Raw genomic sequence first — 23,245 nt, 5'->3', positions numbered from 1 at the left:
CTTAGAGCTTTATCCAAGTTCAGCAGCCCCAGCTAATCAAATACCGAACGTTCGGATCGACTCGAACCCGAACTCGGTTTGCTCATCTCTACTCTTCTCCCTTTCTTCTGGTGTTTTAGAAAGTGTATCTAACTGTATGACTACAGGAGCAGACTACATAAGGTATATTTGTAGTCTGTTACCGTGGAGACACATAGGACCAAACATGAATTGTTTTTCAATAGAAGTAATTTGCAACACTGCATATTTTTATATTATATAGGCAAGTATTATTTTTTCCCTTTCTTCTAGTGTTTGGCAAAGGGAGTAAATTAACACATAACTACATGGTTTGTTTGTAGTCTGTTACCATGGTCAGTGATCAGAAAAATTAGAAACATATATTTTATAATATATGGAATAATAAACAGAAATGTTTGCATAAGTATTTAAAGGAGAAGTCAGGTAATTTATAAAATCTTTCAGCCAGCAGTGGGTAAATTGATTAAAAGTACAAATTTACCTCTCCCTGTGCACCCACCAGAAGGAACTTTACCCCAAGTTGTGACGTTATCACAACTCGGGGGGCAAAAGACCTGTCCTGACTGATGGACTGGCAGCTCAGCCAATCAGTGACTGGAACAGCATCCAGCCCAAGTCACTGACTAGCTGAGCAGCCAGTCCACCAGCAGGGTTGTGAAGTGTCAGGCATGTCAGAGCTCGGCCCCACAGCTCAGCATGGTCATGGGGAGAGGTAAGTTCCTACTCATGGTCAAATTCCCCCCTGCCTGCTTTTAAAAATGTCTAGAATCTCTTTTAATGAACAGTCCCACTAAGATGAAGTCCTCACACTGTAATCCTATCATTTTGTATATACCGTACCCATGCAGACTACAGGGCTATGCAGTCTTTTGTTACTCCTCTAATCCTCTTGCAGAGGGAGTAAAATAACACATGACTAATGTCTAGGGGCGGTCTTGGCATTTCTGGGGCCCCAACGAAGTTATGTCTGGGGCCCCCACCCCTCGACATGCGCTCCACAACAATAGACCACTGTGTGCTGCCCCCAGTAGTATATACCCCTTGAGTGCTGCCCCCAGTAGTATATACCCCTTGTGTGCTTCCCCCAGTAGTATATAGACCTCTGTGTGCTCCCCCAGAAGTAGACTCCCTGTGTGCTGCCCCAGTTGTATATAGACCCACTGTGTGTTGCCCCCAGTCATATATACCCACTGAGTGCTGCCCCCAGCTGTATATACCCCCTGTGTGCTCCCCCACTAGTATATAGACCCCCTGTGTGCTCCCCACTTGTATATAGCCCCCCTGTGTGCTCCCTCAGTGGTATTTAGCCCCCCTGTGTGCTCCCCCACTTGGATATAGACCTCCTGTGTGCTCCCCCACTTAAATATAGACCCCTGTGTGTTCCTTCAGTAGTATGAAAACCCCCTGTGTGGTTCCCCCAGTAGTATATAGACCCCCTGTGTGCCCCACCAGTATTATATAGACCCCTGTGTACTCTCCCAGTAGTATATAGACCCCATGTGTGCTCCTCCAACAGTATATAGACCCCTTGTGTGCTGCCCCCAGCAGTATATAGACCCCCTGTGTGCCTCACCAGTAGTATATAGACCCCCTGTATGTTCCCCCAGTAGTATATAGACCCCTGTGTGCCTAACCAGTAGTATATAGACCCTTGTGTGCCCTACCACTAGTATATAGACCCCCGTGTGCTCCCCCAGTAGTATATGGCTCCCATGTTTGCTCCCTCACTTCGATATAGACCTCCTGTGTTCTCCCCCAGTTGTATATAGACCCCATTCTGCTGCCCCAAGTAGTATATAGACCCCCTGTGTGCTGCCCCAGTAGTCTATAGCCCCCCTGTGTGCTCCCCCAGTTATATATAGTCCCCCTGTGTGCTCCCCCTTTTATATAGACCCCCCTGTGTGCTCCCCCATTTATATAGACCCCCGCTGTGCGCTCCCCCAGTTAAACAGACCCCTGTGTGCTCTCCCTCCCATATAGTATATAAAACAATAAAACAAACATTTATACTCACCTGGGTCTGGGCGTCTCCTCTTCTCTTCACTCTTGTGGCCGCACTCCCCTTGTCCTGGCGCCGATGCTCCAGTGATGTCACTGGAGCACCGGCACCTCAAGGACAAAGCGGCCACTTGTGACCGCAGGGAAAACACTTTCTGCGGCCACAAGAGTGACTGACAGGACGGGAGCCCTGTCAGTGCTGCTGCATGTAACTATGAGCGCTCATTACGAGTGCTCATAGTTACAGTCCAGATCGCAGCAGAGAGCGGGGCAGCGGCCCTGTCCAGCGGTCTTAAGCACAAGAGCGGGGTGTGGGGGCCCCCCTGGATGTTGGAGGCCCCAAGCGATTGCTTGGGGTGCTTGGTGCCAGAGACCGCTACTGCTAATGTCTTAGGGCCCTATTACATGGAGCGATAATCTGTCGAATCAGGGCAATTTGGCAGATTATCGCTCTGTGTAATAAAGACAAAGATCGGCCGCTGGCAATGATCATCTCCTAATCGTGTCTTTTGGTCCTGACCTAAAATCACTGTCTGCCAGCTGATGGACGAGTACAGAAAAGAATAAAGTATCTACGTACCTGTCCACGCTCCCCGGAGCTTCTGCCCCCTCCCTGGTGTTGTCCTGGCTTCTGCCCGCAGCCGTCGGTGGAACTTCAGAGCTGGTATCTGAAGTGGCAGGATGCTTAGCCAATCACCGGCTGAGACGGGACAGAGCCGCGAGCAGTGATTGGCTGAGCGTCCTGTCACTTCAGAGAGCAGCTTTGCCAGTTCTTACGGCAGCTGCAGGGACTGGGTAGAAGCCAGGAAGACACCAGGGAGGGGGCAGAAGCGTGGAGAGGTATGTATATACTTTATTATTTAAAAAAAAAGGCACAGACAAGACTAAGGATATATAATGTAATTGGCTCCATAAACGAGCGTCCATTTAGCAGATTGGCGCTTGTTAACAGTGGTGATCGAGCCATGTAATACAGCCCCTAGACTACACAGAATTTGTTTGTAGTCTGTTACCATGGAGGCTTATAGATCTGAATAGGAGCTGTACACCCATTTAAAGTATTTTCAAAGAAGTACTGTATTTATTTGTCTTTCACTCAGAAGTCAAAATTAGATGCCGAACCTTGTGGCAGCTATACTGACCGCCATCCTGACTGTCGCCCAGCTTGCGCACTAACAGACATAGGACATTTATGGGTGAATGCCCTTTTGATGAATAAATATTTGATCTGTTCCTATAAAAAAATCATCAGGTTGTTCCGCGCTTTGCCGCTCTGAGCTTATCAGCTGCTCCCAGTACAACTTCCTTCTGCTCCCAGCTCCTGTCCATTAATGTTAAGGCAATGTCTGCAGATGGGTCCCCCGATAGGCCCCGTACCTTCCCTCTGGTCGTTGCGTAAGCACTTCACTTTCGGTAACTTGCAGAGAAGCCGGCAGTCATCAGCTGTCAAGGCAGAAAAAAAAAACTCTGTTAATAGAAAAGCTCTGGGTTATGAGAAGTAGAAGGCAGAAAGATTTAGGTCAGAGCTGAGGGAAAAATTAGGCTACAGATCCTATATATATATGTTTTTTCTTGTGCTAGGAGTGGTTGTCTTGCAGCAACTGGAGCCCTAACAGTTGAAGTCACTGCAGGGGTATATTAAAATCCCACAGCAAGACTCAGTATGGGCCGTTCCTATCTAAGAGGGCATATGGGCAGGTATCATCCTAATGGAACAGGCTCTTTAACCCCATTCAGATAGTTAAAGTGTCACTGTTGTGATTTTTTTTTTTTTTGCAGAAATCAATAGTCCAGGCGATTTTAAGAAACGTTGTCATTGGGTTTATTAGCCGAAAAATGCATTTTTATCATGAAAAAGCAGTTTGAAGCTCTCCCCCTGTCTTCATTGTTCTCCTATGGAGAGAGCTAAATAAAAGACCAAAACTGGACAACAAAGAGTTAATCTACAAATACCTCACCCTTTATCTCCTCTGACAGTCAGCAATGACCTCTCTGAGCTCTGATTACAGCTGTCACCCAGCTCTGTGCCTGTAATCCTCTGTTATCTGCTTTCTGCTGTCGGCTAACTCCCTCCTCCCTGCTCCCCTCTCTATAGATCAGACTGGGTACGTCTGATGCAACAAGTCACAATTTCCTGATTTTTTGCAGTGGATGGAAAAGAGGAGGGAGGGGGGGACCTAGGAAAAGGCTTTTTAAATGCAGATAATGACATATTTGGCTAATAAACCCAAATACAAAGTTTCTTAAAATTGCCTGGACTATTGATTTCTGCAAAAAAAATAAAATAAAAATACAACAGTGACTCTTTAACATATGTGACAATATCAGGTGGGGAGTATGGAGCAGGCTCAGCAGCTGAACCTGCTCCATACGTGGCGGAAGCTGTGAGATCTGTAAATCCAGCCCTTGCTGTGTGACCCCTATATGCCTCAGTCAGTAGCATTCTTGACCCACTGCTTCATTCTAATAGAGGACTGAGGCCTCAATTATGAGATTGAGGTGATCAGGCCCCCACAGGACTAGCACTTAAAATAATTACAAAAAAAGAGAAAAGTATAATCAACATTTCCCACAAAAAAGGAGCTCCTATACAAATCTATAGATGGTATGGCTTTCAGTATATGGTGATGCAAAGAAATTATTTTAAAATTCAAAAGTAGTAAAACGTTATCAAAACTATATAAATTATTATCAGTGTAATCATGAGGACCCAAAATGCAAAAAAATAAAAAAATTAAGGCATCTTTTTTTTGTCCCAGCCAAAAATTACTTTTAGGTTTTCTAATACATGATAAATGGTGCCACTATAGAATTCCCTGCATAACCGTAAAAACACAAAGTCATAACATGTTGATACCCTGGATGCCTGCAGCCTCCACGTTTTCTGCATAATGTTTGTTCAATGTATAAATGTATGCAGAGTTTCGACTGCTAAAAGATGTATGAAAAATTAATTATAGCAGTACTCCGAAAGGAAAAAAAATTCAAATCAACCGATGCCAGAAAGTTACACGGGTTTGTCAATTTTTTCTATTTAAAAATCTCAAGCCTTCCAGTACTTATCAGATGTTGTATGTCCTGCAGGAAGTAGTATATTCTTTCCAGTATGACATAGTGCTCAGTCTGACACAGACTGGAGATTTTCTAAAATGGGAGTAATCTACAAAATTTACTGACAACAGCTGATTTAAAAACAGTGCAAACATATACAAATTGATTAAATTGATTAAGATTGTGGTGAGCCACATTATATATTTGGGGTTTGTGGGAGGTTCATCCCCTTACAAATTCAGATCCAAAATGGGAGGATTTATCTAGACCAGGTGGCATTAACCCTCTAAGGGTTGATACTTCAGCCATGGATTCTTAGAGGGTTTCCTCCACAGTGGGTTTTTCCTTACAATATGCTGGAAGAATACTCTTTGTGAGTTGGAGAATAGGTCATCCAGGGAAAGGCACAGTGGATAGTGGGACTTCAAGTAGTTTCATTGTTGCTCTTAAGTATAGTGACTCGCCTAGAATGGCAGCCAGAGCGTTCTGTCTTCTTTATTGCTAGCTGGGTACTGTATGTCAGACAGCTGGGAATTCCACGGTATGTGTATATTCCAGTGGTTAAGCACTTTATCTGATTCCTGTGTTTATTTTAATCCTACAATAAAAAATTTGACACTAGAAATTTTTTTCATGCATTTATTTTATGGTATCTTTTTAATGTCTTTAATGCCATTTAAAGTCGTTATATGGTTATACAGATTAGTAATTTACTTCTATTTCAAAATCTCTTTAAGAAAAAAAATGAGTAAAAACTAATCTACTTTTACAGTTACATTCTCCTTTTAGCCTGTGATATCATTTCTGAGAACTTGTGTCGATATCAGAACTGATGTTTCCTATATGAGAGCATTACAGATCATTATTCACATTCCGCTCCCTGTATGATTGATTACTCTATATGAAGGAATATTCCATATCGCCTATAAATCATATCCCCCACCATATCCCCCCGGCATTACTCCCCTGGGGAAGAAAATGTCATATAATATTACAAGATCCATAGGTACATGGGGATTTAGAAATGGGATCAGCTATAGGGGTCTTAGAAGTCCTGATAGTATGGGGGTCCACAGTCGTATAGAGGGGTTATCCAGGATAAGAAAAACACAGCTAACCTCAGCTGTCCTTAGGTGGTGTGTTGCATTATAATTCAGCTCTTTTCACTTCAATGGAACTGACCTGCAAAACCACAACCAAACTGATGACTGAGAGGTGCTGTTTCTGGAAGAAAGCAGGCAAGTTTTTCTAGGCCTGGAAACCCTTCTAAGTCATATAAAAACATAGGATCATAAGAATCTAATGCATTGAGATCTTCTTTTGCTAAGTGATATGACACACAGAACAATTGCTATAATCAGGCATCTGGTAGTCCAGGAATAAATCAGGGCCCTTACATGTCATTGTTCTATTTCAATGGGTAATTTAATAAACTGAATATTAAATATCTTTCCACCACAGTCTGATAACCTCCAAAGGTGTCATCTATGATAAGAAAAACATAGCTGCTTCCTTTTACAAACAGCGCCACCCTTGTCTTCAGTTTGTGTGCAGTATTGCGCACCAATTTAAATGGAATGTGGAGCCAAGTTGTAATACCACAGACACCCTGAGGACTGGTGGGCTCTGTTTTTAGGGGGGGAGAGTTATTCTAATCATGAAAAGCCCCTTTTAAAGTAGTAGATACGTCTGTGTTAGCTCAAAGAAGGTTGTTGGGACTGGATACGATTGTAGCTGTGGTGGATGTGATTGAGTGTGGACAAACAACAAGCAGAGATCTGGAAATTGGTGAAGAATTGGAACACTTTACCGATAAAACTTTAACAAGGTGCACAAATGGTGCAGCCCCATATTCAGTGTCGGACTGGGGTATTTGGGGCCCACCAGAGGAAATGATCCTGGGGCCCCACCAATGAAGAACCAGTGAGAAACAACATGTCACTCAGTGTTTGTGCAGGTTCTAAGACTGGGGGCCCAACGGAGGATCCAGTCCGACACTGCCCATATTATCAATGACAAATCCAGCTCTGCTACATCTTTGCACTACCTATAATGGCTCCTCTGTAAACGCTACTTCAGCTCATTTTCTGGAATAATCACAGGGCATCTCGAGAGGAGCTGGAATTACACTGAACAGGCTTTTACAAGTAATGAAACTTTTGACAGTAAAGCGTCTGTGCCGGGTCAGCCGATGACAGGCGCATCACACAATGCACATCTCCATCTGCTTCTTAGACGGAGAAAATGATTGAGGCAGATGTCAGCGTGCCTAGTCTCAGCGTGTGACCGCAGAACATGACACTGGAAATAAATGCAACACACATGTCCTGCCACTTCCCAGCATAAGGGGAATTTCATTAGAGCTAAAGCTCCGTCAACAGCCACCAAGCAGCACATGAATGCTGATGGCTGTGACCTGCCCATGGAAGGCCGATGGATGGGGAGGAAGATCTGACATGCTGTACACTGTGAGGAGGCTTTCTGTATGGGAGGACTGTGTACAGGTGAAGCAGAGCTGAATATCGGCCACTCGAGGGCCCACAGGACACTCAGCGCCTCAGCCTTGTCCACCTCCATGGTGTATATTACAAGAATGTAGGCTCACACTTGTCTAGGGAAGATGGAGGACTAGACAAGAATGAATCAATCTGGAAGAGATCAGACATTTCAAAGCTCTAAAAATACAATGATTTTAATCCCTTTAGGTTGATTTTGAGCTAATCACTTAAAATGACAGTCACCATTTTTGAGATTGTTGTTATAAGAAGACAATATATACACCTAGAGCACTACAGCTAGCTATGGTGCTGTTGGTAATGGTTAGTAAAAGTGCCTGCAGTGAATGTCACTGATGTATATAGTAGCCCAATGAATGTAAGTAAGTAAAAGGAGCGTTGCAATAGGTTCTATAGACGGCTGTGCAAAGCAATGATGTGCCGCTGTTTGTCACAGTAATGTATCAGATGGCGATAGTATGTATCTTAAAAAAGTTCTGGACTGAGGAGCATGCAGAGTTCAGTCCAAATAGTATTTAACAACGGGTGCGGCTAAGGTGAATAGCCACTATCTGCTATACTTATACGGGACATGGATGTGGAAAAAAATACAACATACCAGAATATATCTATAACAATAGTGCAGGTGGAGGAGGCCCGCAGCCAAATGAATATGGTTAGCCTAGGTTTACGGTTTGGGTAAGAATAGGTTAGAGTTAGAATAGGGGTTTAACAGGTTAGGGTTAGGTTAGGGCTAAGGTTAGAATAGACTAGGCTTAATACAGGGTTAAAGGGGTTGTCCCAGATAAAATGATAATTGGGTATTCTGCTGGTAAACTTCAGTGATGTGTACTTACCTGTCCCGCTCTGCCACAGCTGCCCACTCCCCGTTAACATTTTGAAAACATCCGTTGATGTGGCGCTCACCAGAGATCCTATCCTACCTATGCTTATCAGCCATTTTCAGAGGAAGCGGCACATTACCAGATATTTTTAAAACACTGACATGATGCAGAGAGTGTGGGCGGCTCAGGATCCGGCAGCTGAGGGGGTGAGTGGGGGGTATTACAAGTAAGTATTCATCACTGACATGTCCCCCACATGTCACATTTATCTCGGACAACTCTTTTAAGGATAGAATAGGGTAAGGCAAAGGTTAGGGTTAGAAGAGACTAGTTCCAAACTGCTGACACTGTTAGATGAAGGAGACACATTGTACCTTTCCTATAACCAGCTGTACTTCCAGGATGTAGAGAAATGCTTTTATTCTCTGGTTCAAAGAGTCAAAGAGGCTTTTCCAAGCTCCTGAATAGCTGTAAGCTGCAATGTCTCCTCTCTCCCCCTCCCTGCTTGACATCCCCAGTAAAGTCAGGTATGGGAGGGGGAGTAAGGAGGTGTTACAGCTTGCTGCACCTCAGGAGCTCAGGAAAGCCTCTTTGACTGTTCTTTCTATATAATAAAATCATTTTCCTATGTCCTGGAACCACAGACGGATATATGAAAAGTACAATGTATCTTTGTAACCTAACGGCATCTGACAGTGTCAGCTGAAAAGATTGTTCTCTACTAGAGATGAGGGAACCTGGAGCATGCTGGAGTCCATCCGAACCCGAACTTTCGGCATTTGATTAGCGGTGGCTGCTGAACTTGGATAAAGCCCTAAGGTTATGTGGAAATCATGGATATAGTCATTGGCTGTATCCATGTTTTCCAGACAACCTTAGAGCTTTATCCAAGTTCAGCAGCCCCCGCTAATCAAATACTGAACGTTCGGGTTCGGATCGACTCGAACCCGAACCCGGTTCACTCATCTCTATTCTCTACCTAGTTCTCTACCTAGAACAGAAAGCGGTGCTGTACAGGGACTATATCAGCCCCTTTCTTCTTGTGATCAGTGCAGTACCCAGTATCTCTTGAATACAATACTACAATATCCCTTTAATTTCTGTTCCATTTCACGGATATTTCAGCAGCTTCAGCTCCATCACAAGGCAGGAAAAAGAACTGGAAAAGCCTCCCATTCTCCCCTGATCATTGCCATAATAGTTCATTTACTTTCATGACTTTTGAATACAGAATTAAAGGGAGTTAAAGAATCCATTAAAACTTATTAAACTCATCTATTTCTACAGGGAGGAATCTCCGGGGGACATCAGTCACCGGGTGTCTCATCCGCTCTCAATCCGTTACAGTCTAAATGTAGTTAAGGCTCCTAATGGTCTCCAGGATTTCCTTGCCAGGTCCCTTGGGGGCCATCACTTACGGCGCTGTCTTCATTCCTGTTTATTAAAGCTTTTGGTTTATAAATTACGCTTCACTTTGGTGACTGGAGATGGAGTAATGGCCGCTTTATTAGGGGATTTCAGTACTGGCATTTACCTGACGGCAGAGTTACCTGGGGCCCCATTGATGCAAAAAGATCTTATGTTCCACATATTGCTTCTTCTTAGGGCTGGTGTGGCCCAACACTGGGCATGTAGATGTAATGGAGAGAGAGCTGGCATGTATTGTAAGAGTGACAACTTCCCTGCCCTCTAGACAGTTGGGGTCACCCATAGGTTACATAGAAGGCCAATTATTAGGGGGCATGTAATGCCACCTTTTCCCCTGTAGGACTGCTAGACCTCCTGATATTTGCTCTTTCATTTTACTTTATCACCCAAAAGAAAATGTTTAAGGGGTACTTTAGCGAAAAGTTTTTTATTTGAAGCGGTGTGAAAAAATTATACAGATTTGTATTTTACGGTTTATAAATCTCAAGTCTTCCAGTACTTATCAGCTGCTGTATGTCCTGCGGGAAGTGGTGTATATTTTCCAGTCTGACACAGTGCTCTCTGTTGCCACCTTTGTCTGTGTCAGGAACCGTCCGGAGCAGTAGCAAATCCCCAGAGAAAACCTTACCTGTTATGGACAGTTCCTGACACGGACAGAGGTGTCAGCAGAGAGCACTGTGTCAGACTGGAAAGAATACTCCACTTCCTGTAGGACATACAGCAGCTGATAAGTACTGGAAGACGTGAGAATTTTAGTAAATTACAAACTTCTGGAACTTGTGACACCAGTTCATTTGAAAGAAAAAAAATCTCTGTAAGAACTCTTTAACCTAGCATAATGGTGTAAGGGGAGCTGGAAGACCAAAAATTTAGCTAAATATCTCTAACAAACGCAGCGCTATGAACAGGTCAACGGCAAATTTTCACCAATTTTTGTAAATATCCTATATTGTGCATTAAGATTGTTGTCTTCACTGATTCTACTTTAGCCAGGCTTGTCCCTCACTACAAGGAAGGTGCAAACAGCAGCCCACATCTCAGCTTCCCGTTTAGCGAGCCAGGTGAATGGTCACTATTACTCATTGGGCCACATTACTACAACTGTCCAAGTACAAACATAGACTAGACAATCTTTAAGTGTGCCAGATATACAGTGTCAGGCTGTTGGGTGGTCTGCTCCATTGTACTAGCTACTGATCACAGAGTCACACACTACCACCATCCCACACCCCAGACTGCGAGCAGTCACACACTACCACCATCCCACACCCCAGACAGCGAGCAGAGTCACACACTACCACCATCTCACACCCCAGACTGCGAGCAGTCACACACTACCACCATCCCACACCCCAGACAGCGAGCAGAGTCACACACTACCACCATCCCACACCCCAGACAGCGAGCAGAGTCACACACTGCCACCATCCCACACCCCAGACAGCGAGCAGAGTCACACACTGCCACCATCCCACACCCCAGACAGCGAGCAGAGTCACACACTACCACCATCCCACACCCCAGACAGCGAGCAGAGTCACACACTGCCACCATCCCACACCCCAGACAGCGAGCAGTCACACACTACCACCATCCCACACCCCAGACTGCGAGCAGAGTCACACACTGCCACCATCCCACACCCCAGACAGCGAGCAGTCACACACTACCACCATCCCACACCCCAGACAGCGAGCAGAGTCACACACTACCACCATCCCACACCCCAGACAGCGAGCAGTCACACACTACCAACATCCCACACCCCAGACTGCGAGCAGAGTCACACACTGCCACCATCCCACACCCCAGACTGCGAGCAGAGTCACACACTGCCACCATCCCACACCCCAGACTGCGAGCAGAGTCACACACTGCCACCATCTCACACCCCAGACAGCGAGCAGTCACACACTACCACCATCCCACACCCCAGACAGCGAGCAGAGTCACACACTACCACCATCCCACACCCCAGACAGCGAGCAGAGTCACACACTACCACCATCTCACACCCCAGACTGCGAGCAGAGTCACACACTACCACCATCCCACACCCCAGACTGCGAGCAGAGTCACACACTGCCACCATCCCACACCCCAGACTGCGAGCAGAGTCACACACTGCCACCATCTCACACCCCAGACAGCGAGCAGTCACACACTACCACCATCCCACACCCCAGACAGCGAGCAGAGTCACACACTACCACCATCCCACACCCCAGACAGCGAGCAGAGTCACACACTACCACCATCTCACACCCCAGACTGCGAGCAGAGTCACACACTACCACCATCCCACACCCCAGACTGCGAGCAGAGTCACACACTGCCACCATCCCACACCCCAGACAGCGAGCAGTCACACACTACCACCATCCCACACCCCAGACTGCGAGCAGAGTCACACACTACCACCATCTCACACCCTAGACTGTGAGCAGAGTCACACACTGCCACCATCTTACACTGCAGACAGCGAGCAGAGTCACACACTGCTACCATCTTACACTGCAGACAGCGAGCAGAGTCACACACTACCACCATTCCACACCCCAGACTGCGAGCAGAGTCACACACTGCCACCATCTTACACTGCAGACAGCGAGCACAGTCACACACTGCCACCATCCCACACCCCAGACTGCGAGCAGAGTCACACACTGCCACCATCCCCCACCCCAGACAGCGAGCAGAGTCACACACTACCACCATCTCACACCCCAGACAGCGAGCAGAGTCACACACTGCCACCATCCCACACCCCAGACAGCGAGCAGAGTCACACACTGCCACCATCTCACACCCCAGACTGCGAGCAGAGTCACACACTGCCACCATCTCACATCCCAGACAGCGAGCAGAGTCACACACTACCACCATCCCACACCCCAGACAGCGAGCAGAGTCACACACTGCCACCATCTCACACCCCAGACAGCGAGCAGAGTCACACACTACAACCATCTCACACCCTAGACAGCGAGCAGAGTCACACACTGCCACCATCCCACACCCCAGACAGCGAGCAGTCACACACTACAACCATCTCACACCCCAGACAGCGAACAGTCACACACTGCCACCATCCCACACCCCAGACAGCGAGCAGTCACACACTGCCACCATCTCACACCCCAGACTGCGAGCAGAGTCACACACTGCCACCATCCCACACCCCAGACAGCGAGCAGAGTCACACACTACCACCATCTCACACCCCAGACAGCGAGCAGAGTCACACACTACCACCATCCCACACCCCAGACTGCGAGCAGAGTCACACACTGCCACTATCTTACACTGCAGACAGCGAGCAGAGTCACACACTACCACCATCTCACACCCCAGACAGCGAGCAGAGTCACACACTGCCACCATCTCACACCCCAGACAGCGAGCAGAGTCACACACTACAACCATCTCACACCCCAGACAGCGAGCAGTCACACACTGCCACCATCCCACACCCCAGACAGCGAGCAGAGTCACACACTGCCACCATCCCACACCCCAGACAGCGAGCAGAGTCACACACTACCACCATCCCACACCCCAGACAGCGAGCAGAGTCACACACTACCACCATCCCACACCCCAGACAGCGAGCAGAGTCATACACTACCACCATCTCACACCCCAGACAGCGAGCAGAGTCACACACTACCACCATCCCACACCCCAGACAGCGAGCAGTCACACACTGCCACCATCCCACACCCCAGACAGCGAGCAGAGTCACACACTGCCACCATCTCACACCCCAGACAGCGAGCAGAGTCACACACTGCCACCATCTCACACCCCAGACTGCGTGCAGAGTCACACACTGTCACCATCCCACACCCCAGACAGCGAGCAGAGTCACACACTGCTCCCATCTCACACCCCAGACAGCGAGCAGAGTCACACACTGCCACCATCTCACACCCCAGACTGCGAGCAGAGTCACACACTGCCACCATCCCACACCCCAGACAGCGAGCAGAGTCACACACTGCCACCATCTCACACCCCAGACAGCGAGCAGAGTCACACACTGCCACCATCTCACACCCCAGACTGCGAGCAGAGTACACACTGTCACCATCCCACACCCCAGACAGCGAGCAGTCACACACTGCCACCATCCCACACCCCAGACAGCGAGCAGAGTCACACACTGCCACCATCCCACACCCCAGACAGCGAGCAGAGTCACACACTGCCACCATCCCACACCCCAGACAGCGAGCAGAGTCACACACTACCACCATCCCACACCCCAGACAGCGAGCAGAGTCACACACTACCACCATCCCACACCCCAGACAGCGAGCAGTCACACACTACCACCATCCCACACCCCAGACAGCGAGCAGAGTCACACACTGCCACCATCCCACACCCCAGACAGCGAGCAGAGTCATACACTACCACCATCTCACACCCCAGACAGCGAGCAGAGTCACACACTACCACCATCCCACACCCCAGACAGCGAGCAGTCACACACTGCCACCATCCCACACCCCAGACAGCGAGCAGAGTCACACACTACCACCATCTCACACCCCAGACTGCGAGCAGAGTCACACACTGCCACCATCTCACACCCCAGACTGCGAGCAGAGTCACACACTGCCACCATCTCACACCCCAGACAGCGAGCAGAGTCACACACTGCCACCATCCCACACTCCAGACAGCGAGCAGAGTCACACACTGCCACCATCCCACACCCCAGACAGCGAGCAGAGTCACACACTGCCACCATCCCACACCCCAGACAGCGAGCAGAGTCACACACTGCCACCATCTCACACCCCAGACTGCGAGCAGAGTCACACACTGCCACCATCTCACACCCCAGACTGCGAGCAGAGTCACACACTACCACCATCTTACACTGCAGACAGCGAGCAGAGTCACACACTGCCACCATCTTACACTGCAGACAGCGAGCAGAGTCACACACTGCCACCATCTCACACCCCAGACAGCGAGCAGAGTCACACACTGCCACCATCTCACACCCCAGCCAGCGAGCAGAGTCACACACTACCACCATCTTACACTGCAGACAGCGAGCACAGTCACACACTGCCACCGTCCCACATATTCCCTGAGTCCTCCAGAGTAAGGGACGCTTTCTACACCTGATCTCCTCTAATAGTTGGCTCCTGGATGGGACTCCCTGACTATTAACCCCCAAATTCCCAAATAGGGGATCTGAAATAACGATTTCTAAAGCACACGGCCCCCTTTGACTTACTCACAGTTATCGCTGTAGTCGTCGACTAATATGATTTCACGAATGAGATGCATAGGCGTCCGATTCAATACACTGTAAAAGAAGGAGAAATAACATGAATCTTTGAAGTTCTGGTCTCTCACAGACATAGAGATATAGACAAGATGTAGCTACGAATAGACGGACAATCTGTACAGGTGAAGAAGCCTTTAGTGTAACATTTACAGGACCTCTCTGATCACATGATTTATAAATGTCACACACTTCCATTAACATAAAGGTACATGTAAACAGTGATGCAATGGTTTACACTACAGCCCACTCTTCCTGTACAGTGATGCAATGGTGTGCACTACAGCCCACTCCCTCTGTACAGTTATGTAATCAGTGGCGTAGCTACCAGGGTCGCAGCGGTCGCCGCTGCGACCCGGCCCGCTACGAGGGGGGGCCCCCGAGGGCCCCCCCTTGCCAATGCACTGCTCACCCCTTAAATTACTCTTGTGACCGCAAGCATTGATTTGCTTGCGGTCACAAGAGCGTGCTCGTCAGGGCCCCCGGTGAGCTGCCTGGGGCCCTGACTTCCGGCACAGGAAGCGCACGTCAGAGACGCTTCCTGTGTCAGAAGTCACAGCCCCGGCGTACAGGGAGCTCATTGATGCGCCGCGCTGCCGGGGATAGGACGGGACACCCCCGGCAGCCGCGCATCAGCCGGGGACAGCGCCTGAAGAAGAAGAGGATCGCCGGGGGAGCGGGTTGTCAGGTGAGTTTGTGTGTTTGTTTTTTTTTAAATACTGCTTAGCATAGAGGAGAGGGGGGGGGGGGCATTTATAATGGGGGGAAGAGAACAGGGGGGCATCTATAATGGGGGGAGAGGGGGGGCATCTATAATGGGGGGAAGAGAAGGGGAGGCATCTATAATGGGGGGAGAGGGGGGGGGCATCTATAATGGGGGGAAGAGAAGGGGGGGCATCTATAATGGGGGGAAGAGAAGGGGGGCATCTATAATGGGGGAAGAGAACAGGGGGCATCTATAATGGGGGGAGAGGGGGGCATCTATAAGGGGGGAAAGAGAACAGGGGCATGTATAATGGGGGGAGAGGGGGGGGCATCTATAATGGGGGAGAGGGGGGCATCTATAATGGGGGAGAGGGGGGCATCTATAAGGGGGAAAGAGAACAGGGGGGCATCTATAATGGGGGGAGAGGGGGGGCATCTATAATGGGGGAGAGGGGGGCATCTATAATGGGGGAGAGGGGGGGCATCTATAATGGGGGAGAGGGGGGCATCTATAAGGGGGAAAGAGAACAGGGGGGCATCTATAATGGGAGGGGGGGCATCTATAATGGGGGAGAGGGGGGCATCTATAAGGGGGGAAGAGAAGAGGGGGCATCTATAATGGGGGGAGAGGGGGCCATCTATAAGGGAAGGGGGGTGCAACATGCAGTGGGGGCCATCTATATATACTATACCTACTAAATGAGGGTGTAAAGGGGACAGTACAGATGTGCAGTGTGTAGAGAGATGAGGATGGTGTCAGTGTGAGGAGACTAATATGTCTGTCTGGCAGATTCTGTGGATTCGTGGCTCGGAGAAATTCTTATAACGGCACAGGGCAGATGGAGAAGAAGATGAAAAGGAAAGAACTCCGATCAGAGAAGACGTCCCCTGTGAGTCACCTGATATAACTGCACTGTAATGTATATGGTGTATACAACCTGTGTGGAGCTGCTTCCACCTCTATATGACTGTATTAGGTGATAGTGATCTGTGTACAGTGGATGTTATTCAGTAGCAGCAGTGGTGGTGTTAGTCAGTATGTGGTGGTAATATTTGTTACTTGTTATCTGGTTCTGTGTTTTATTGGTCTCAGTATACTGGTTCTGGTCAGTAACAATATGGTGGTGATGGTTGTGGTGTGGCGTTAATATTTGCCCCTTGTATACTTGTATTATTGGCAATATTGGTCTCAGTATACAGTAAAAGTATGGCGGTAATATATATGGTGATAATATTTTCACTTCCTATATGCTGGTGTTATTGGTAATATCTGTCTTGGAGTGTGTATATATATATATATATATATATATATATATATATATATTTACATACACACACATACACCTACCAGTAGCATCACTTGGTCATGAAAGGGGGGGGGGGGGGGCCCAAGTTGACCTCTCGCACCAGGGCCCAAGAGACATTAGCTACGCCCCTGTATGTAATGGTGTGCACTACAGCCCACTCCCCCTGTACAGTGATGTAATGGTGTGCACTACAGCCCACTCCCCCTGTATAGTGATGTAACGGTTTACACTACAGTCCACTCCCCCTGTACAGAGATGTAATTGTGTATACTACAGCCCAATCCCCCTGTACAGTGATGTAATGGTGTGCACTACAGTCCACTCCCCCTGTACAGTGATGTAATGGTGTACACTACAGTCCACTCCCCCTGTACAGTGATGTAATGGGGTACACTACAGTCCACTCCCCCTGTACAGTGATGTAATGGTGTACACTACAGTCCACTCCCCCTGTACAGTGATGTAATGGTGTACACTACAGTCCACTCCCCCTGTACAGTGATGTAATGGTGTACACTACAGTCCACTCCCCTGTACAGTGATGTAATGGTGGGCACTACAGCCCAATCCCCCTGTACAGTGACGCATACCTCCCAACTGTCCCGGATCTGGAGGGACAGTCCCGATTTTGGGGTCATGTCCCTCCGTCCCGGTACAGCCCCCATGTGTCCCGCCGCCCCCCGCACCTCACTTACACTGGCAGAGCAGGAGACATCGGCTTCCTGCTCTGCAAAGACTCTTGTGGCCGAAGGCGTCATTCTGCCTCGGGCCACAAGAGGCCGCTCTCTCCCCCATAGCTCCTGCCAGGGCCGGATTATCACAGCTCTGTGGTGCGCCCCCTATACAGTATCAATACCTGGCAGTGAGAGCTGGTGCCGGAGGAGGAGGCTGCCGGGGTCCAGGAAGGGGGCAGAACACATGACCTGCATCACCAGGGAGAGAAGAGCAGTGGTGAGTGCTCCGGGGAGGGGGTGTCTGGGGGTTCTGTCAGGTGTCCCTCAGCTGTACATGGTGCTTATCCCCCCTCCTTCCCCAGCACTCAGTGCCCCTGGGCTTGTTCCCCTGAACCTGCTGCTCTCTCTCCCTCTCTCTCTCTCTATCCCATCTATCTATCTATCTATCTATCTATCTATCTATCTATCTATCTCCTATCTATCTATCTCCTATCTATCTATCTATCTATCTATCTATCTATCTATCTCCTTTCTATCTATCTATCTATCTATCTATCTATCTATCTATCTATCTATCTATCTCCTATCTATCTATCTATCTATCTATCTATCTATCTATCTATCTATCTCCTATCTATCTATCTATCTATCTATCTCCTATCTATCTATCTATCTATCTCCTATCTATCTATCTATCTCCTATCTATCTATCTACCATTTATTATCTATCTATCTATCTATCTATCTATCTATCTATCTTCTATCTATCTATCTATCTATCTATCTATCTATCTATCTATCTACCAATTATTATCTATCTATTTATCTAGGAGATAGATGATAGATAAATAGATAGATAGGAGATACGATAGATAGATAGATAGGAGATAGATAGATAGCAGTAGTGGAGTATAACAGGGGCGTTCCGGGCGGCAGCCCGGGGCCCTGAGCTCCTGGGGGCCCATGACCACCCAAAAAGACTTATACTTTCAATGGTGTACTGTCTCCTGGCTACACTTCCGCCATGATTTGCAAAAATCACAGTTTTTTTATGGCAATTTTGCACAAATCAGGACATCATGACATTATCTGTCCTGTACTATGAACGCCAGGCTAGTGCTGCCATAGTTACAGTGGGGTGGGGGGGCCCAGGGTTGGTGAACAGCCCGGGGCCTATGGTAAAGTTTATCCGCCCCTGATAGATAGATAGATAACAAATGTCAGCAGCACAAGCCATGATGTTGGTGCCAGCAAATTAAATCTTGACCAGAGATAGATGTCTATACCATACAGATACTTCACGGCACTCCAACTTCTATGTAGCAAAAGAAGTGTTTATTCCATGAACGTGCAAAGCATTAACAAATAGTGCAGCACAGCAAACAGTCACAAACGTGACGTTTCGGCGAGTCAATCACCAACACCAATCACCATTTTTGAAAATGGCGATCGACTCACCAAAACATCGCGTTTATTACTGATTTAGGGGCGTGTCTTGGGGTTTAGGGGTGTGTCTTTCGGTGGGGTTAGGGGCGTGTCCATGTCCCTCTTTCCTCTCAGCCAAAGTCGGGAGGTATGGTGATGTAATGGTGTACACTACAGTCCACTCCCTCTGTACAGTGATGTAATGGTTCGCAGGAAGCCCAGCAGCCCTCTGATAACACTTACAGTACAGTGACAGGATGTGTTATCATTTAATTATCACCCGACAGAATTTTCACATACTTATCACAAACTAAGGAAGGGGGGGGGGGGGGGGGTCAGCAGATTTTCTGACAGTTCTTCAACAATGTCTCATAGTCAGATGTAGCAGAGCTGAGACAATGTTGTCAAGTAAAGCAGAGCTGGGATGGTAAAGCTGAGTTGATCTGGTGCAATGATCTCACTTTTTTGGTTGAGCAGTACTGAATTAGTCATACAGTATGTAGCAGAGCTGATTGGCCTATACGGCACAGTTCAGGATATCACAATATGCTTTGACATAGGGATGCCAATAACTTATGTGTTAAATTACTGTATAATGATATCTCCTGCACTAGAAAAGCATGTACACACACACTGAGCTCTGCTACATCTGCACAAATGATAGAACAGCACACTGAAACATTAATTGTGCCGGGTAACAAAGACCTGGGCGCTGGTAAAATAGTCTATTTCCCTTATCCGTTTCCCCTAGAACAGCGCGGAGATAAGACAAATAGCGAGACGTCTTTAACTTCGGTGCACGAGAATAATAACGTACAATTATGTCAGATAAGGAAAGCTATTGTGCCCAGCATTTAAATGACTGAGAATGTCTAATGGAGTCAGGTGAAGATAACGGTGCGAACCGTGACCAATAGGAAGAAGTTTACAACACAAGAGAAAAATCAGTAGATCACAGAGGACAATAGAAAATACAGGAAAAGGGAACGTGATTTATCATGACTTCTGGATACGGGATGGACCCTCCCTTTAAAGGGTACTCCAGCGAAGCATTATTTTTTCAAATCAACTGGTGTCAGAAAGTTGTACAGATTTGTAAATAAAATTCTGTATAAAAATCTCTAGTCTTCCAATATTTATCAGCTGCTGTATGTCCTGCAGGAAGTGGTGCATTCTAATTAGTCTGACACAGTGCTCTCTGCTGCCACCTCTGTCCATGTCAGGAACTGTACAGAGCAGGAGAGGTGTTCTATGGGGACTTGTCCTGCTCTGTACAGTTCCTGTCATGGACAGAGGTGTCAGCAGAGAACACTGTGTCAGACTTGAATACACCACTTCCTGCAAGACATAGAGCATATGAAAAGTACTGGAAGATACAACAATAAGCACACTATGAAATAAATGCATAAAACATTTTCTAAAGTAATAATTTTAATTACAAGATAAAAAATAATCACAGGAGTCACATAAAGTGCTCAGTCACTCGAATTTATGGATACTGTGCAATCCCCAGCTGTTTGACATACAGTACCCAGCCAGATAGCAATAAAGGGGACAAAGGGGCAGAATGCTCTGCTGCCATTCTAGGACAGACAGTATATTTTTTAGAACAACAGTGACTCTATTGGAGATCCTGACTCTTCTGCTTAACCACTGTGCCTGTTCCTGGATGACCTAATATTCATTTCCTAAATAGTTATCCTCAAGCATTAAGGAGAGGGGAAAAACCCACAGTGGAGGAAAACTCTATGGATCCATAGTTGAGGGATTGCCCATTTTTGATACATTTTGCCCAAATATTGACTGATATCTGCAAAGTTTGGCACTGCCAGGGCCCTTGGACTTGGGGAACCCAGTGGAGACTTGAGTAAAGAGAGTCTAGGCTCCTCAGGGGTCCGTTAATAGGGGGTCACTATGACCCTAGGGCTTACACCCACCAATGAATCTAATCTTATAAATAAAGTTTTATAACTACAGAAAAGACTGACACTTAACCTAAAGTTATGGGAGTAAACAAGTGGCATTCTCTATGTAGCTCTCAGGATCTCAGTTCCTGGACAGAGGTGGCAACAGAGAGCACTGTGTCAGACTGGAGAGAATACACAGATTCCGTCATGACATACAGCAGCTGATAACTACTGGAAGACTTTTGATTTTTAAATAGACGTAAACTACAAACCTTTACAACTTAATGTCTCATAGTTAAGTTCATCCAGAGCTTTCTGATTCATAAACAGAATATTACAGTACAACAGGCTGCAGAACTCTGTATATGCCTTTCAGGATCTCAGGAAAGATGCATGGCTCCGTATTAATAGCATTTATTCAAGCTGAAAACTTGGTTGCATCCTTTGTGTGTCTTAGTGATGAGATTATTTTTAGACCATATCAGATGGCTTCATGTTTACCGTCCTGTAGGACCCAGCAGAGTGACAGTGCTGAGATCCACCATCTGCTCTGCCGCATCACTTGCCGCTCAGTGACGTCATGCGGGTGAATGTGACAATATGGGGGAATTTAGATAACTGGCGTCTTATTCTTCTGGGAAATATTCAGTTCTCAAAGGAATAAAGATTTACATGTAAGGAAATAATCTCAAGACACAAAAAATATAAACATGTCCATCAATACTGTAATGTAAAAATGTGTCAAAAGACAAAAAACACTAAAAAGCCTATACACTATATATATATATATATATATATATATATATATATATATATATATATATATATATATATGTAATTGTCACTGTAGCACCCACTGCCTGCAAGTGACAAGAAGCTGGCAGAATTCTGAATGCAGCTCTGAATGTAATTAGAGGATAATGATGTAAGTAAACACTGTAGACATTGCCCTGTGCTCCTGGACTATCTGGAGACTCCCTAAAAGACAAGATGTTCTGTATTTATCTAAGGGGTCTCATCAAAGGGTGAGATATCAAGCTTCCGGGCCCTGATGTTACAACAAAATTATGATATCCAGGAGCGTAACTAGAAATGACTGGGCCCCATAGTAAACTTTTGATTGCCACCCCCCCCCCCCCCCAAAATACACACCCAAATATACACACTATACACAGTAGATTCACACATGTACATAAACCCAAATACGCACACTATATACTGTAGATACACACATGTACATGTACATACACACAAATAGGCACACTGCATACAGTAGATACACACATGCATATGTACATACACACCACACAAATAGGCACACTATTTACTGTAGGTATACACATGTACATACACACAGAGAGGCACATTACATACAGTTGATACAGACAGTCACATCTACATACACACAGATGGGAACGCTACCTACAGTAGATACACACATGCACATATACAGTACATTCACACAGATAGGCACACTATATACACACGTACATATATAAACACACAAGTACACTTAAGTTATATAGGGAAGCTCAGGGGTGTTCAGGATGGTTACAGTGACTCCTCTTCCCCTGCAGCAGTAGCTGTCAGTGTGCGGCTTCTCCCCCCCCCTAGCATTTTACACCCCTCGCAAAAGTCTGTACTTCAAGTAAAAGTGATAATGAAGTAGTACGTAAGTTTTGCCACTAGATGTCGCTACTATATGTACTTGTATATTGCACAGCTGTAGTAACTAAGGGGTTATTGTTTGTTGTAATCTGCGCACCAATGAGAGCCCTCTTTTCTCTTCACCTATCTCTATGTTCCTTTTCCTTTGCACTTTTCTTGTCCACCACTCACAGGGGACATTACACCTCCTTAAGAAGTACACGTCCACACTTAGGGAGTCTTACCTAATGCTGCGTTTACACGTAACGATTATCGTGCGAATTTGCGCGATAATGATCGAATTCGAACGATAATCGTACATGTAAACGCAGCGAACAATCAAACGACGAGCGAGAAATCGTTCATTTTGATCTTTGAACATGTTCTCAAATTGTTGTTGATCGTTCGCAAAAAATTTGCAGATCGTTCTGTGT

At 46.8% G+C, this 23,245-nt stretch overlaps 2 protein-coding genes across 2 annotated transcripts in view; both read right to left on the bottom strand.

Annotated features, from left to right (window-relative positions):
• LOC138773987 (calpain-8-like) overlaps window positions 1-23,245 on the bottom strand; it is a 613,980-nt gene that overhangs the window by 193,574 nt on the left and 397,161 nt on the right. The window lies entirely within an intron of this gene.
• Window positions 1-23,245, bottom strand: part of GALNT14 (polypeptide N-acetylgalactosaminyltransferase 14) — a 337,247-nt gene that overhangs the window by 77,332 nt on the left and 236,670 nt on the right. Inside the window, exons 4-5 of the mRNA XM_069955032.1 lie at window positions 15,100-15,167; window positions 3,397-3,462 (exon numbers count right to left, since the gene is read on the bottom strand). Coding sequence (XP_069811133.1) covers window positions 3,397-3,462; window positions 15,100-15,167 — 134 coding nt within the window. The remainder of the gene's footprint in view (window positions 1-3,396; window positions 3,463-15,099; window positions 15,168-23,245) is intronic.

The sequence above is a fragment of the Dendropsophus ebraccatus genome, chromosome 15, assembly GCF_027789765.1.
Source record: "Dendropsophus ebraccatus isolate aDenEbr1 chromosome 15, aDenEbr1.pat, whole genome shotgun sequence".
Lineage (NCBI taxonomy): Eukaryota > Metazoa > Chordata > Amphibia > Anura > Hylidae > Dendropsophus > Dendropsophus ebraccatus.
The sequence above is the reverse complement of the archived record's forward strand: the minus strand, read 5'-3'. Positions and strand labels throughout refer to the sequence as shown.